Here is an 18677-nt window from a genome sequence, read left to right as displayed (position 1 = left end):
AGAAGGATCAGTTCACACACATAAGGGTGTTTACTGTTGTTTTGTGCTTTTGGTTTTTTTCATGTGCACTGTGTTGGAGTTTATATGAACTAATGGATGCTTTAGTGTCACTGTTCTGTATTATTTCTAAATTATTCCTAGGTTTTCATTTTTATTTAGTTAGTGAGTATACAGTCGAACCAAAATGTATTCAGACACCTTTAACATTTCTCATATTATCACAGTTTATTCGCTATATTTATTCGAAAATGGTAATAAAATATGACAAGAACTCAGTTAAACTGTGTCAGAACAAATTAATCTTGATAATGTCAGATAACTTTGATAGAAAGGTATGTAATGGATTAAAATCAACCAAAAAATCAGACTGTTAGTATGACAATATTTACACAACTTTCAATACTTTGTTGACCAATTACCAAGCATTGCTTAATTTTGTTCAGTCTGTGGTGTAAAAAGGTTGCTTTAGCAATTAAAGAAAAAACACTTAAGCAAAACATGGTCAGGTCAAAGTGTCTGAATAATGTTTGGTCGCAAATTTACTTTATTTTGCCATCCTCACTTACATAAATGAACTATAGTGCCCTGCACCCATTAGTAAAAATATATATAAAAATTATATCTGGTGTCTAAATATTTTTTGACTTATTTTGTCACAATTGTAATAAATGGTAAAGTACACATTTTAATTTGTTTAGTTGCTCAATACAAATAAATTAACATAATATATATATATATATATATATATATATATATATATATATATATATATATATATATATATATACTACCATTGAAAGGTTTGGGGAGGGTATGTTTTTTTAGAAGGTTGCATGAATCAATCACAATAGAGCTATTGTCTACTCTCACTTGATTTTCCCCCATTCATTCTCAGTTACCTCGCACTAAACTCACTGGACGCTTTAGGGTGTCTGTTAAAACTCATTGGGCTCAGTGGAGGCGAGAGAGACGTGGACTCCCACTGTAACTTTACTTGCTGGTGTCATTGTTAGAGAGTTTTACTTTAGAAAACAAGTTATTTATACACTTTTTATGTCATATGTTTTTTCTCATCCCATTTATTTATGTTGATAGGTGAAGAACAGGTCCCACTGGCGTGTGGATCCCTCTGAAGGGGAAATTCCTTCAGGGCAGAGTCTGGAATTGAAGTTGATATCCCACCTGAATGACACTGTGCCCTTCCAAGATGTGCTGTTGCTGGAAATCCAAGATGGCCAGACCTTTAACATTCCTGTGTCAGCCAAAGGAAAGGGCACCACCATCGTCACTGACCGGCCATTTGCTCCTAACTTAGATTTGGGAACTCACTTCAGGTAATCCATGAGTTTAAAGGGATAGTTCACCCAAAAATGAAAATTCTGTAATTAATTACTCACCCTTATGCCATTCCAAACCTGTAAGACCATTGTTCCAAACACAAATTAAGATATTTTTGATGAAATCTGAGAGCTTTCTGACTCTTCTTAAACAGCAACACACCATTTTTGAATTACCGTCGCAAAAGGATGTCAAAACATTCAAAAGGGGCAGGGCCACTTTTAGTAAAATGCCTATAACTCTTGAACGGAATGAGATACCTTCGTCAAACTCAGAACACTTATGCAAGAGCTCAATCTTAGGTCACAGGATAAAAACCGCAGAGCTTGGCCACTTGGTGGTGCTATAAGAGGGGAAAAAACATAAAAATGGCTATAACTACACAACCATTTGTTCAATTAACATGAAAATCGCTGCGCACAGTCTTGGTGCAAAGTGCCACAAGTGTCACAAGGACATTTGTGTATCTAAAAAAAAACATGGCCACCAATGGCCAATGAAGTTTGAGCATCTGTTAAACCAGGTTAATAGAGGCCACTTGGAACAAAACTCTATGGGCCTGTGACTCACGGCCACAAAGGTCTGAGAGAAATTTGAAAGAAATTGGCCACTGGGGGCGATATCACATTTTTCACGGGTGTAAATGATTGTACATTGCGCGATTTTTCACACGTACATGCGATATTTGTATCATATGATTGAACTCATTCCGGTCAACTTTACCTCTAGAACCACTGCTGTCAGTCAAATCGTTTGTTATATGATTGAGAAAATGAAAAAAAAAAAAAAACTGCTTCTGCGAACTAGTCCTAGATCTAAAAAAAAACACTACAGTACAATTCCCCGGACACTCTAGGTCAACAATTATCAAAAAAATGTTGAAATGTACCCTTTGGGAAGCTATAACAGGGTCGTTTAGAAAAGGGGCCTGTCCGAATTTACTCAAAATCCTATAAAGCCTAAAGGAAAACTCAAAACTTCACAAATATGGTGAGCACATGCGACAGGTGATTCTAAACAAGCAAGCAAAGTTTTAAGGAGATCGGACCACAGCTGGTGCTATAACAGTCATAACCATTAAAAAACATAATATTTCTATGGTAAATTACCTGGATTTGCCAAAAATTATTCTTTAAATTATTGACTTAGGTGGTTAAATGTCTTAAAGCGATTAAACCCTGGTAATCGCTGCTTGCAGCTATATTTATTTTTGTTTTCTTTGCACACAAAAAGTATTCGCGTAGCTTTCTAACATTACTGTTGATGCACTTATGTCACATGGACTTTTTTAACGATGTCCTTACCACCTTTCTGGACCTTGAACATGATAGTTGCAATGATGTCTATGCAGGGTCAGAAAGCTCTCGGATTTCATCAAAAATATCTTAATTTGTGTTCCGAAGATGAATGAAAGTCTTACGGTTTAGAATTACACGAGAGTGTAATTTTCATTATTGGATGAATTATGCCTTTAACAATAACATGTATCTGCTATTCACAAAACTTCATAACTTCATCTGTTTTCCAGTTCTGGCCCGTGTCAGTACGCCTTTAAAATCACTAACCGAGGACGTCGCACTCACCAACTTTTATGGACCACAGAGGGGTTTCCACAGTTTCCTAATAGAGATCATCTGTCACCTAACAAGTCTAGGAGCAAGAAGAGCAAGAGTCTACAAACTTCAGTTCAAGAAAGCCCAGTTTTCAGCTTATCCCCTGCACGTTTATCACTTGCTCCTGGCCATTCAGCTGATATGCTGCTTGAAGGCTCCTCTGACATTCCCAAGGTATCTGCATCAACGATTAATCGTCTCTAACTGATAACTGCACTACATTCTTTGCAACAATTTCAAATATGTTAGCCAACAGTGGTTCCGACACTTCGGCTGAAGTTTGAATACTACAGTGATGAAGGTCCTGAAAGCCACACTTAATCCTCTTTTAGTGGAGATGCACGGGGCTGTGTATTGACTTCCTCTCGAGAGCATTACAGAGATGCATGCCTCCATGAGTCCTTATTGATTTAATGGTAAATTAGAGATGAGAGAAGGTGAGAAGTGAATATAGGTCTGCCCTGCTGCATCCCACGCCGGGCTGCTGCATTGTATAGCCATCAGTTGGCTGGCTGTCAGTGTGCCGCCACTCAAGCATCATAGAGAACAGCTCTGTTTTAGTGCATTAATGAAAAGGCTGAGCAGACAAAGAATTCATAAATTGAGAATATGAAAAGGATCTATTTTTTATATATAATGTGTTTTTTAAATGTCTGTGTTTGTGAATTGCAGGTGGTTACAGAGAAACTGGTGTGCTATGCTGTTGTCGGGCGTCAGTATGTGAGAGAGTGCATCATGACTGCAGACATCACATGCCAATTTGTCTCCCCAGCAGTAGACATCTCCTCCCAACAAATCAACTTCTATGTCAAAAAGGTTTGCAAAAACCACTATCTGCCGTCGAGGGTTATTATATAGTTTAGATTTTTCTATTTAATTGTTATTAATATTTTATTGTCAGTGTAGTTATTTTTTTTTTTTTTTTTTCAATTATTTTATATTTTTAGTTTTTATCCCCAATAATGTTCTAAATTAAGTTAATTTGGTTTGTTAGGGGTGCCGAAGATAATCCATTAACTGGTGTCATAAATACTTAATGAAAAATTCTCAGCACAGTCTAGTGCTATTTAATTGCATTTTCATGTTTAATGCAGATGTGCTGTAAAGGTTTTAACTTTTATAAATTAGTTGGTGTCTATTTAATTTTATTTCACTTAATTTATTTTTACTTTACTTAATTTCATTTTTTTTATTTAATATTTAATTTATTTATTATTTTTATTTCTTGAATTTAATCTTATATTATTCTTTTCTTTTCTTTTTTTTCTTTTTATTTTCTTTAATTTTCTTTAATTTCAATTTAATTCATTTTATTTGATTTTATAATATTTTATTTATTTTATTTAATTTCATTTAATTTCAATTTATTTATTATATTTCATTTCATTGATTTAATTTAAGTACATTTTTATTTGTTTCATTTATTTTTTAATTTCATTTTATTTACCGGTATTTATTTATTTATTTATTTATTCATTTATTTATTTTCATTTACTTTTGTCCCCCATTTCATTTTATTTATTTTAATCTAATTTTATTTCGGGGTAGTTCACCTTTTTATTATTTTATTTTATTTCATTTATTTTAATTCATTTATTTTATTTTATTTTATTTCATTAATGTCGTTTAATTTTATTTATTTCATTTTATTTTTTATGTAATTAAATTTAATTATCTTTTTTATTACTCAGATCTGTATGACTTTTTTCCTTCTGTGGAAAGAAGATATTCTGAGAAATATTTTTTCCCCCCATACAATGGAAGTCAGTGGTCACAATATCTTCTTTTATTTTCTGCACAAGAAAGAAAGTCATACAGGTTTGGAAAGATATAAGAGTGAATAAATATAAGAGTGAATAAATGATGACAGAATTTCCATTTTGGGGTGAATTATTCTTTTAATTACTCATTTTGTCAATACTGTATTATGTGTGTATGTTAAATGTCAAGTCCATTATCTGTGCCGCAGCTCAGTGGCTGTACATGTACCCTTTGTCAAATGTCCTTTCACTTTTTATGAAGTACGAGATGCTTTCCTTTCTGCTGGAAGAATAGTTTGCAGTGTGTGGTTGGATTGAGGCAATTAACTGCTCCCTTGTACAGGAATTAAGCCTAATTTATGAATGGTACAGAAGAGATATCTATCGTCTGTTCATCCAGTCAATCAATTCCGATTCATTAGTAAATCACTTGACTGCATAAAGTCAAGATTGAGGCATAGGCAAATGTCATGGGCTATTGGAATTGGAAATAGATTGCTGCCCCTAGTATTGACAGTAAAGACCATGCACTGGTTATGTCAACTCATTCAAATGAGCTGTCCAAATTTACTTCTCATTGGCAAAATGATTGTAAGTAAGCTGAGATGGCAAATTCATTTTAACCCCAGCCCACAGCTCAGCATTGGCATCTCAGGTCATCTTCTGTTTTTAAAAAAAAGCTGTAGAATAAGCACAGTGAGCTGAGGGGGAACCATCATTATAATGAAAATGATTTTCTGTCTGCCTTATTTCACTTTTATTATCTCTCTTTCAACACACACACATTCTTATTTTCACACACAACACCATCCCCCTTGTCGGATTCCTGTTCTTTCCCATTTTCGCTGCAGCCATACATATTTTCATACACTTCTTATATCTTCTGACAGCTGCTTTCAGGCGCCTTGCAAGTCTGCTTCTTAGAACTAAAAATGCAAATTTATTTCAGTGGCATTCTTTTTATCTGATTCTGTCCCATTCGTCTGTGTTTTGACAGCCCATGCTGCTAGATTTACTGAATGCTCCCTTAGTAGAGCTTGGAGGAATAAAGCAATTAAAGAGAGCGAGTAGGGAACGGAAAGAGAGAGATGAGAGGAAAGTGGAGGGAAGAGGGAAACCAAGACAGTAGTGGAGAGTGAAATTCGCCTTTCAAGTATTGACAATTGATATTTGTGCTTGAAAATGATATGGCCTTAATAATAGCTGGTCTCGATATTTCTTAGGGCTGGGCGATAAAACGATAAATCGCGATAGACAAGAGATCGATATCAATAAAAAATGTGTTCGATAAAACGTTCGATATTTTGTATTCTTCGTCGGCCCGCCCAGCCCCCCTTTAACGTTCAGTTCATAGCGCCAGATCACAATAGAAGTTAAGGTTATCTTTCCTACAGAACGGGTCCATGTTGTTGTATTAAACAAACTAAATAGCCTTATGTTATTTATCTTATTTACACGACGGCATTTGATTTCTGTCTCTACATGATCGCGCGTTTACAATGTCTCCTCACAGACGGGATCGCGGACTCCATTCATAAAAACGGACTTTACTATAGGGCGGAATTCGTCGATTTTTGGACCAATAAATCAAAAGTTGGTCTGTTAATTAATTCAGATCGCGATATGGACTAGTGTCTGTGCAAACTGAAATGCAAAAAGACCGTTTCAATAAGAATCCTGCATGTTCCGTTTGCCTCTATATGTATGAATGGAGGAGACGCGTTTTATTTTCACTACACGCATACTGAAGCACACGTGACGCTACCGCTAATTTTTGGTCTTTGCATCTCACATGAACAGACAAACTCCAATAAATACATCTCCAAAGCTGCTGTGAGTGTCACTTTTTGTCAATTTTACAGTTTCATTAGTGAAACTAGCATCATTCATACTGTATTACACACTGAAACTTAACGGCAACCTGTCAAAATAAAAGTGCGGTTTAACATGTAACAGAACAATATTAGTCTTGTATTACTTTGTACAGTATAATGTAGGTGTTTATATGTTCACATTTAAATAATTTACATAAAACAATATATATGATAAAAAATAAAATAAAGAGTCACCACTTAATTGTTGGAAAAATACTATTATTATTAAACCTTTTTTTAACTGAATATAATTTTTCTTCTATGTATTAATTTTAACAGTAAAGCTCCGTTTATTTTTATTTTTAAAAATAAATCAGTGATTTTGCTTTCATTTGATTATCAGAAAAATTAAAACAAGAATTTCTGAAAAAAAAAAAAAAGATTGTAAGGCCCTATTGTTCAAAATGTTGAAAGTTTTGGACTTATTTTTTCACTTAAATAAATATTTTTGTTATTACACAAAGTATAGGCTAAAGTACCAGGAAAGAAGTAATGTTGGCTACTGGCAACCAGCAATCTGTGCAGAAATAAATATTATCAGCCAAGTACTTTGCAACAACCTCTGACCTGTGGTCAAGCCGTACTTCTGGGCCATACATTAGCTTGACCATTCACTTCATCGACAATGAATGGGGTTTGAATTGAGGATTAAGAGATAATTAAGTGTATATTGTGACTTTAGACTTATGTTTACATTTTAATTATTTGAGTTTTCCATGGTTGTTGACATTTCTGTCTTAATAACTGAGGGGATTATGATCAGAGGCAGGTTAAGTTTAAAATAAAAATGCTTGAGTGTAATATATTTTTTTCCTGGTCCTTATTTTAAATGGGTCATAAAAATATCAATAATTATCGATATCGACCGATATGAAACACTGATATCGTGATATAGTTTTCAGCCATATCGCCCAGCCCTAATATTTCTTCTTCAGCACATTCTACTGTAATTTCAGAAATTCTCAGTCTGAACCGAGACAAATTTTCAGGCATTTTGTACTTTGTATGGTCACTGTACATTTAGTGTACACACACACAAACACACACACACACACACACACACACACACACACACACACACACACACACACACACACACACACACACACTAATCCTGTAGTATACATACATAGTTTTGCTATATATATAAGATATTTATAAACTTGTCTTACTCACAGGCTCCAGATGTGTCTCTGGTCCCATTGTATCAGAGGCTGGTTCTGAAGAGTGTGTCCTCCTTGAACCTCTCCATGGAATTGACCCTGAGTGAGCCTTTTGGATTGTGTGATTATGATGGCGATGAACTGTATACAACCTCAAAGGTAAACAGAGTTTAGTGGCTGTTTATGTACAATTAATGGCAGTGTAGTTAATGGGAGCCATTAATTAGTTCTTGCAAAGAGCAAATTAAATCTCTTAAAATGCAATTTATTTTTAGGGTCCAAGCACTGAAGGTGCTTAGGCACCTATTGTATCCGTTGGTTTTCTTCTTCTTCTTCCGCTCTGAGAGTCTATGGCAGCCCATAGAACCGCTTGTGGGAAAGTTATGATATTTGGCGCCCCGATAGAGGACAGTCTCCATATTAACCATGGCAAATTTGGAGTCTCTAACTCAAACTCTCTAGCGCCATCAATAGGCCAAATTTGCACTCATATTTCTGCTAACAACTTTTGAACCGTGAGGTCTAGAAAAAAAATATTTCCTGGCTCATGTTGAGTCAAATGGATACAAAAATGTTAATTTCTATGGTCAGAATTTTGTGCAATTTAGAATTTTCAGAAATATCTAGTTTTTCGAACTCGAAATTACATTTTTTATGGTTCAGGATTCTTGGAATTTGCATAGACAGTTTGTTTGATTTTCACCAAGATTAGCTCAGTTCATCTTCAGGCAGTGCTTTTTGATTTACCAAACTGTTTTTGTAAAGTGTGTTAACGAATCAGACGATATTTGCACAAAAATGGACATGAGGCTATATCTTTGCAAAGATTTTTCAGATTCAGACCAAACATAGTGCGTGTTATACCAAGCATGACGTGAGGGTACATGAATAGTTTCGGCCACCTACTGGTCAAAAGATTTAAAAAATTGTCATTTTTGTTTATATTTTCTGAACAGTTTGACCAAAAATCATAAAGGTGATCTTGTTCTCATCATATTGGAATGATACCAAATTTTTCTATGTCTGGTCAGAAATTGTTCATATTTTCTAAACAGTTTGACCAAATCATAAGAGTGATCTAGTTAGATTCGGAGTAGCATACCGAATCAAACAATACCAAATTTTTCTATGTCAGCCATTTTGAGCGTGGACCATTTTGAATTTTGAAGTAAAATGATGTATTTTTAAAATGCTTTAACGTATTGTTATAAATCTTACAAATCTTATAGAATCAGTTGCAAGAAAGTTAGAGGCCAAATTTGCACTCAGGTCTAAAAGCAACTTTTTTTGCAATCTACTTTTTTTGCAATCTACTTTTTTTTACCAAAATTGGCTCAGATCATCTTCAGAGCATTCTGGCAAAAAGTTATCAAAACCTTTTTGATATACCAAACCATTTTCATAAAGCGCGTTAAACGAATTTGACAAAGTTTGTGCAAAAAAGGGACTTGAGGCTATATCTCCGTAACCCTTTAGCGGATTCTGACCAAACTTGGTATGTGTTATGACAAGCATAACCTGAGGACCTAAGTAGTTTCAGCAGAGCACCACCTTCTGGTCAGATATAGACATTTGACATTTCGGTTTAAAACTTCTGACCAGTTTGGCCAAAAATCATAAGATTGGTCTTGTTAGATTCAGAACGACATTTAAAATCTTATATCAAAGTTTATATCTTTTGACCAGTAGGTGGTGCTGTGCCCAAACTACTCTTCATTTTACCTCTGTTGTGCTTGGCCCCTTAATTGCTGCTTGCAGCTATATTTATTTTATGTTATTGTTGCATATGTATGCAAGTGTGCAGGTAAGATTGTACTGCTTTCTGTTACTTTGACCTGTAAATATGAATTTTTGGTCTTTCTGGCTGAGTCTAATTCTTCCCTTTCTCTAGAATCTAGTGCTGGCTGTTGGAGCTCAAAAAGAGCTTTGGGTACGTTTCAACCCCATGTATCGACAGGACCACGTCACCCGTGTGGTGGAAGACGTACTGGAGTTCTGCTACCACGGCCACCCTCAGCAGGACAGGGTAGTGCTGAGGGGTGAGGTCCACTTCCCTAATCTTAAATTCTCAAGCACCACGTTGGACTTTGGCTGCATTCTCAACAACACAAAATCCCGCCGAAAGCTCACCATGACCAACTGCAGCCCACTCTGCATTTCCTACCGTTGGGCCTTCCTGGTAGACCAACAGCACTGCCATATTGGGTAGGATTTGAAGTTTAAATTATAAATCTCACCTTAAAGGGACAGTTCACCCAAAAATGGAAATGTGTCATAATATACACACTTTCCTGACTTATTGTCTTCTTTGAAGCACTACTTTTAAGTATTTGACATAAAAGACAACATATGGTTTTTATAAAAATAAGTTGATTATAAAAAATGAGAAATTTGCCCCTAAATGGAAAAGTACATTTCTGACCCTGGACCCCAATAACTTTTCATTGTATGGACATAAAATCACTGGGACATTTTTCAAAATTTTGTCTGAATACAAAGTGTATCTAGTTTGTAGTCCTTTAAGCATAAACTAAAATGGTTAAAAGCACAGGGGCACCTCTTCACAGAGTAAACTTGGCTGTGCTGTGCTTTAATTCCAAGCCGGTGCATTTCTAATGTAGCCTGTCACAGAAAACGGGACAGACCGTATAGACTTAAGCAGATATTTAGCAGTTTAAAGGCTGCACAAATTACTTCTTGAAAGAAATGTTCAAGGAGTATTGATTTTCTGTTGACAAACAACAACAACAACAAATAAATAAATAAATTTGGGGGAATTAAACGGCTTCCAAAAAAGCCCCAAAAGATTAAGCAGTCAATGCTTTAATTCAGCACTCATCTGTTAAAGATGGACAGATGTCCAGTCAAGCCTTCCAAGCCCTGTGAGGAAATGCAGTAACTTGCTATAATTGAATAAACGTGATGATATATGACAGCTCACACTTTGCTGATGGAAGTGAGTAGTAGAGAAGCATGTGATTAAATAATGGGTCATCAGCATTTATAGTCTCTGTGGTGTATAAATGCAGTACCTTACAATAACACTCAAACATTTGATCTCTGTGTTTAAATAGAGCATTCAGTGCCATGTAGTGGAGCAATTATAGAAACTGAGCAAGTGTTTAGGTTACAACCAGTGTTAAATTTAAATCAAAATGTTAAATATTAAAACTGTAAATATATTTTTACTTAATATGCTTACAGGAGAAGTTCACTTCCAGAGCAAAAAATTAAAAAGGGTAATGTACTCACCCCCTTGTCATCCAAGATATTCATGCCTTTCTTTCTTCAGTCACAAAGAAATTATGTTTTTTGAGGAAAACATTTTAGGATTTCTCTCCATATAGTGGACTTATATGGTGCCCTGAGTTTGAACTTACAAAATGCAGTTTAAAAGCAGCTTCAAACAATCCCAAATGTGGTTGCATATGATCCCAGCCGAGGAAGAAGGGTCTTATCTACCAAAACGAGCAGTTATTTTCATAAAAAAAATACAAAAGTCTTGTCTTGCTCTCTCTGAACTCTGGGTTAAGACAGTTAGGGTATGTTGAAAAACTCCCATCGTATTTTCTCCCTTAGCTTCAAAAATCATTTAAAAATCATCCTACATCACTACAGAAGTATCAAGTCTCTGCAAAAACTATCAAACACCCTTAACAAAAAAGGTAAAACAGCGATGTAGGACAATTTTGAAGTTGAGGGAGAACATGAGATTTTCGACAAACCCTAACAACCAATCGTTTCGCTAGATAAGACCCTTCTTCCTCGGCTGAGATCATTTACAACTGCATTTGGGATCGTTGAAACCACATTTAAACTGTATTTTGGAAGTTAAAAATTGGGGCACTATTGAAGTCCATATGAAGAAAAATTCTAAAATGCCTTTCTCAAAAATCATAGTTTCTTTACAACTAATAAAAAGAAAGACGTGGATTTCTTGAATGACAAGGAAGAGAGTACATTTTCTGTAATGTTTTTGTTCTGGAAGTTAACTTCTTTAATATATACAGTTGTCAGATTTTTTCTTCTGAAGAAGATATACAATAATTTAAATTTTGTTAATATTTCATGTCATATTAAAGGGATAGTTCACACCAAAATAAAAATTCTGTCATAAATTACTCACCCTCAGGTCGTTCCAAACCTGTAACACCTTCTTTCATCTTCTGAACACAAATTAATTTGAGATCATTATGAATTTCACTTGTGCATTTACATAATTTTGTTCATGCAGTTGTAATAATATGTTCACGTGTAAATATCTGATTAAAGGAGAAGTTCACTTCCAGAACAAAAATTTACAGATGACTCCTTGTCATCTGAGATGTTCATGTCTTTCTTTATTCAGTTGCAAAGAAATTATGTTTTTTGAGGAAAACATTTTAGGATTTCTCTCTATATAGTGGACTTCTATGGTGCCTTTGAGTTTGAACTTCCAAAATGCAGTTTGAATGCAGCCTCAAATGGCTCTAAACAATCCCAGCCAAGGAAGAAGGGTCTTATCTAGCAAAATGATCATGATGATTGTTTTCTAAAAAAATTGACAATTTATATACTTATTAACCTCAAATGCTTGTCTTGTGTAGCTCTGCGTGAACTATTTGTATTCTGGTTTAAGACACTTAGGGACCATCGAAAAATTTGAAACATCTAATTTTCACCTCTAACTTTAAAATCGTCCTACATCGCCGGAGAAGTACTGACCCAGTGTTTACAAAGTGGGCACGCAAAGAAGATCAAACACCCTGTAAAAAAAAAGTTAAAACAACAGTGTGGGACGATTTTGAAGTTGGAGAAGAAAATGAGATGGGATTTTTTGACCTACGCTAACTGTTTTGAGCCAGAATACACAGAGTTCACGCAGAGCTAGACAAGACGAGCATTTGAGGTTAAAAAGTATATAAATTATAATTTTTTTATTTTTATTTTTTATAGAAAATAACCAATCGTTTCACTAGATAAGACCCTTATTCCTCGGCTGGGATCGTTTAGAGCCCATAGGAGCACCATAGAAGTCCACTATATTGAGAAGAATACTGAAATGTTTTTCTGAAAAAACATAATTTCTTTACGACTGAAGAAAGAAAGACATGAACATGTTGGATGACAAGGGGGTGAGAAGTTTTTATTCTGGAAGTGAACTTCTCCTTTAATCTTAAATGTATAGAATGTGTTGGTGTGAATTAATTCAGTTTACTGCTTTTCGATCACTGTTCAGATTCAGTTTTTTTTATTAAATCCATTTAATTATTGCATTAATGTTAATTTTTTTTGTCTTGTCGATATAACTAATCCCCCTTTAGCTTTACACACATGCTTATGGTTTCCTGTTTAAAAAATAAAAATTGCTTGTACAAAGCTTTATTTTAAATCTCAGCTGTCGATGGCTTTGGGTTGAGTTTTTATAGTTTTAAATTGTTGTTTAGTGGCAGCCATGTCCTGCGTCGGATTAATCGATATAGCCTCCGCGGGGCTACAGTGCAAGCCAGTGAAGATTAATCACTTTCTGCACTGCTGTTCGCTTCCCACCTCCTGCGTGATCCAATAAGACTATGACCTTTCCTATCAATATCACAGGGGTTTCAGCATGCATTGTCCAGCCTGCTAATTAAAAGCCTATCAGTAATTAAAACCAAGAGCGAAGCCAGTATTATTGCACCACTTCGTTGATCCATTTGGGCTCCCGACACATAGCGGATTTCTTGCTGATGGACAGTTTTTTTTTTTTCTTGTGGTGTCTGTGGCTGATATGAGACTGATTACTTTTTCCTTCTTTTCTCGTAGGTTTTTTGATGAGACGAGTCAAGGGACTGACGGAGACGCTGGGGGGAAAAGAAAGGAGAGCGGGGAGGCGCAGTGGGAGCTGTTAGAGCAGAGAGAAGCTGACGGGAAGACGGACCCAAACAGGTCTGAGAACAGCTTCTGTGTGAGACTAGCGGCTGACAACTCCCTGAAGCCTCTCTGATAATAAGCAGGAATTATGAGGATACATATAAAGTGGGATGTTTACCCGAATCTCATCATGTTAGCAGACCTTTGAGTATTACCTCACCTCCTCACTGGTTCTCCAAGTTGATAATGAGAGTACGGAGCGTAGCCTCCTACAGAATCATTAGATTACTTAAGAGCACCCATCACGTATGCACTCACATCGAAGAGGGCAGATAAATGTCTGTGCGTTTGTTGAGCGTTTCTGGCAGCATGTGTCTCTTGAGTGCCTTTGAGAACACCTGCATCAGACTTCCCCTTTTAGTGTGTTAGCATCTAAAACACTCTCAGTACTGTCATTTGTTTAGTGCTTTCAGCGTTGCTCACACACACAAGCACAAAAGCTGTACATTTTCAGATAGATTTTAGAGGAATACCTTTTTTTCTAGATATGTCTGGTGTTTTCAATTTCCAGGGGTCCTGTGGAGCTTATTCATTATTGGTACTAAGTAATCACCTCCTGGCTTATGGATGGAAAAAAAAAAACACAAAAGAAAGAAAGATTCTTTGATTAACACTGCCCCCTGCTGACTCCATTTACTATAACACCCATTGTAACAACCTTCCCAGCTTTAATACAACTTTCCATCTGAATAGCTTTACAAGATTTTTTGATTTGCTTTTTTCCCTAAAGGGAAATATTATGACACTGATTCCATCAATGCTTACTCTGAGTGAGTGTGGCTCTTATTGTGTTCCCTTTCTTCAAAGCCTGAGACTTCCCATGTGAACTTTTCTTCTGATAAATTACATCCATTCAATTATTTAATGCTTTCTGTAATTAATGGCCATCTTGACAGACCCAATTTGGTTTCCGTCTGACCCTTTAGGCTGAACAAAAACGTGAAGCAAGCGAGATGGAGATCTGATGATTGTTAAAAACCCGTAATAATGTATCATTGTTTATGTTTTTGCAGGGAGGCTGACATAATCATACCTCAATTGGAAGAGGATGAATTGCATCATTCCAGCTCCAACGGACAGGAGCAGAATAGGAACTACTCAACACAAAGGCCATCGAGCACAGAGCTGGGAAGCAAACATATCAATCTCACAGCCAACGGGCATCCGAGTGTGGGTGTGAAAGAGGTTGGTATAACCTTGCGTCTGTCCCTTTATGTTGACATAGGCTGCTTTTGAAAGCATGACTTTGCAGGCAGGGTTTTCGCAAAAAGGAGGCTCACAAAACTGATTTAGGACAGATTTCTGAAGCAGCATAATAGTTTAATGATCTACAACAAACTAAGAGAATATTTAATGACTACAGTACTAATTTCTAGCTAGAAATTAAAAGAGTAGGTCAAAAACATATATTTACACACAAACTGACCACAAATTCCAGATTTCAGACACCATCTTTATTTTAGACATCTTAGACAGGATGTGGCACAACGATTGGATTCAGACATCCCTTGTTGCCTTCTTACATCCACATGATGCCTATTTTTTAGCTTTTGAATGCAGCAGTGTTCTCTAAACATCTGACATATTATTCATTTTGAATTGCCTCTTTTTTAATGCAATATGATTATACTCATCTATTTTGTAGGTGTTTGATATTTCATCACTTTATGGGGAACTACAGCCTGGTGACACCAAGCTGGTGACCTTTTCGTTTCTTGGCCATGCTGACATCAGCACACATGTGTTGGCATTGTGCGAGGTGGATGGAGGGCCCACCTATGAGATCACACTCAAGGGTCAAGCTTCCTTTGTTTCGTATACACTGGACACAAACGACATTGACTTTGGTTTACAGGTAATCTTAACTACACTTATTCACCAGAGTAGCAATAGGCTAATTTCAGCTGTGATATGTATACAGATGAAGTCAAAAGTATACATACACCTTGCAGAATCTGCAAAATTGTAATTATTTTACCAAAATAAGAGGGATCATGCAAAATGCATGTTATTTTTTATTTAGTTCTGACCTGAATGAGATATTTCACATAAAAGGTGTTTACATATAGTCCACAAGAGAATATAATAGTAAAATTTATAAAAATACACTAGGGGGTGAAAACTTTTTGAATTTGAAAATCATGGTAACTTTTTACTTATTTTGTCTTCTGGGAAAATTAAGTATCTTATGTAGCTTCTGTAAGGCAGATATTTAGGCAAAATAAGAAAAATGTACTCATCTTTATTCTTTTCAAAAGTTTACACCCCTGGCTCTTAATGCATCGTTTTTCCTTCTGGAGCATCAGTGAACGTTTGAACCTTCTGTAATAGTTGCATATGAGTCCCTCAGTTGTCCTCAGTGTGAAAAGATGGATCTCAAAATCATACAGTCATTGTTGGAAAGGGTTGAAATACACTAAAGTGCTGAAAAAACAAAGTATTTGTTGGACCTGAAGGATTTTTCTGAAGATTCAACTGTTCAGAACAAACAAGAGACTCATGAACAACTCACTAACTGTAACTGTACATAACTGTAACTGTTTTGTTTCTAATCACAGTTGTTTGATCATGTGGCGGAGGCAGAGCTCACTCTGAAAAACACAGGGAAGGTTGGCTTTGACTTCTCTGCTCTTACTGGAGAACAAGAAGTTTTAGCAGAGCAACCTATGCCTGGTCAGCCTCTCATCGTCCCCAGCAAGGTGAGATGTTCATGTTTTAATACACTGATGACATCCGTTGCGTATCAAATTTGTAGCCTAAGTGCATTATGGTTGTGTTTCTTTTAAAGGGTCACCTAGAGCCGTATGCAGAAATGAGACTCAGTGTATATTACCTCCCAGGGATCCCAGAAGTCTTTCACAAGACCTTTCAGTTGCAAGTGGCCTTCTATGAGGCCGAGAACATTACTGTAAGAGGAGAGGGTATCTTCCCTCGACTGTGTCTGGACCTGCCCAGAGACCTGAGTAAGATACTGTCCACAGTTTTCACAGAAATATATATTAAGGAGCACAAGTGTTTTCAACATTGATAATGAGTAATGATTATTAAGCAGCAAATCAGCATATAATATTGCATGACTCTGAAGACTGGAGTAATGGCTGTTGAAAATTCAGGTTTGCCATCACAGGAAAAAAAAATACATTTGAAAAATATTAAATAGAAAAAAGTACCAACTCCAAACTTTTGGTAGTACATTTTGAGAACTGAACAGTCCTTACTGTATTACACTTTGTGCTCTAAACATTAATTATACCTCAAATTGTGTGGTGCTTTGTGGGCAGGTGTACTCCTGGGGAATGTTCACACAAAATGTGTTTTTGCTTACACTTGCACTGCCTTTTAATTATTTTTCAGTGTAAAAAATAGCTAGACAGACGTCTTTGCACCTTGTCTCAGAGCTTTTTTTAACGTCTTGCACCTGAGCATGAAGTATTAAGATGTGTTTCTAAGAAGTTCAGCTTTTGACAGCTCAGCTAATCAGTGTCATTTTTAAAGTAGTGGACCAATCAAAAGAAACTAGGCGGGGAAAGCATCATAAGCGTGTGTTTAGAGTAGCAACTGAATGTAATAAATCTTAAGTAGCACTGGTATATATGTAGCAATAGCCAAAAATACATTGTATGGGTCAGAATTTTCTTTTATGGCAAAAATCATTGGGATATTAAGCAAAGATCATATTCCATGAAGATATTTTGTTAATTTCTTACCATAAATATATCACAACTTATTTTTTGAATAATAAAATCTATTGCTAAGATCTTCATTTAGACAACTTTAAAGGTGATTTTCTCAGTGTATAGATTTTTTTGCACCCTCAGATTACAGATTTTCAAATGGTTGTATCTCAGCCAAATATTGCCCTATACTAACAAACCACACATCAAAAGAAAGTTTATTAATTTATTATGACTGGTTTTGTGGTCCAGGGTCACATTTGCTGGCAACATTTCAAAAAATGCACTTAGTTATAGCCTGGATGGAACTTAGGTTAATTAGCTGTTTGGCTTTTTCTAAAACATTCTGATATCTATTTTAACTGGAGACAAGTGCTTTTTGGATTTGTCATTTTCACTTGGTTGATCCCAACTCCAAGATCAAAAGGAGTTTAGACTTACAAAAAAGTATAGCGATTAAATGATCGGCCAAGTCAGACTCCATACATCTTCATATGATCTAATCAACAAAAGTTGTTAATGAATTAGCCATTTTGAGGCCAACAGCTCTTTTTAAAATTGTTGAACACATTGAGAAGTTCAGACAGGATGTTTTAAATTCCTGAATATGATCCAACTTTCACTTCCATCAAATACACTTGAAAGAAGTCCAGTCCTTCGTCCTGGCTCACCTAACCTTTAATCAAACACAGTTGCACCGTGCCAGATTGCAGACAGACGTAATTGTCTTGTCCTTGAACTAGCTCACACTCTGCACTAGAACTGTTCAAATCCATTTTCCTCTCTGATCTGCAGCCAGCCAGAAGGAGAGCTATTTATCTCAGAAACAAGCAGTTTTGCTCTCAGTGGGAACTGAGGTCTTGTGGTTATAGAGTAAATAGTGCAACCATTACTAAGGAAAGGAATCCAGTGTTGCTCTCTGATTACCTATTGATCGGATTCTTTGTTTTACTAACACGGGCTGTTTGTAGTAAAGAGCGAAGAAATGGAGCAAAGAAATTGCAAGCTTTGTTGCTCAAGAGATATTTTTACATCATAAGGTCAATACTTTGACGTAAAGTTGCACTAGGCCTCTAAAAAGAGATGTTGAATCAGTACAGTTGGAATTAAAAATACATGACTGTTGTACAAATCTGTAAACATCTTAGGCTTTAAGAAGAGGCTATGAAACCAAATAAAGGTGTTTTTTGTTTTCTGGATAGATGAGGACATGTATGGTTCTTTGCTAATAGAGGCAAAAGACTTGGTGGAGAATGAGAAATCAAGAGAGGGGGTGTTGAGCAGGCTTGTCACAGTAAAGGAGGAGATGCCACCTCAAGACGACTACATTCCTACTGTGAGTATGTCTGTGATAATTGCATGT

The 18677-nt window shown here is 35.9% G+C and overlaps 1 protein-coding gene across 1 annotated transcript in view; it reads left to right on the top strand.

Annotated features, from left to right (window-relative positions):
- The window catches only part of hydin (HYDIN axonemal central pair apparatus protein), a 100824-nt gene that overhangs the window by 42461 nt on the left and 39686 nt on the right, over positions 1-18677 (top strand). Inside the window, exons 18-28 of the mRNA XM_073850652.1 lie at positions 1096-1334; positions 2867-3125; positions 3624-3767; positions 7764-7907; positions 9640-9953; positions 13533-13655; positions 14654-14825; positions 15286-15495; positions 16199-16339; positions 16429-16603; positions 18517-18650. Coding sequence (XP_073706753.1) covers positions 1096-1334; positions 2867-3125; positions 3624-3767; positions 7764-7907; positions 9640-9953; positions 13533-13655; positions 14654-14825; positions 15286-15495; positions 16199-16339; positions 16429-16603; positions 18517-18650 — 2055 coding nt within the window. The remainder of the gene's footprint in view (positions 1-1095; positions 1335-2866; positions 3126-3623; positions 3768-7763; positions 7908-9639; positions 9954-13532; positions 13656-14653; positions 14826-15285; positions 15496-16198; positions 16340-16428; positions 16604-18516; positions 18651-18677) is intronic.

Source organism: Garra rufa, chromosome 11 (genome assembly GCF_049309525.1).
Source record: "Garra rufa chromosome 11, GarRuf1.0, whole genome shotgun sequence".
Lineage (NCBI taxonomy): Eukaryota > Metazoa > Chordata > Actinopteri > Cypriniformes > Cyprinidae > Garra > Garra rufa.
The sequence above is the reverse complement of the archived record's forward strand: the minus strand, read 5'-3'. Positions and strand labels throughout refer to the sequence as shown.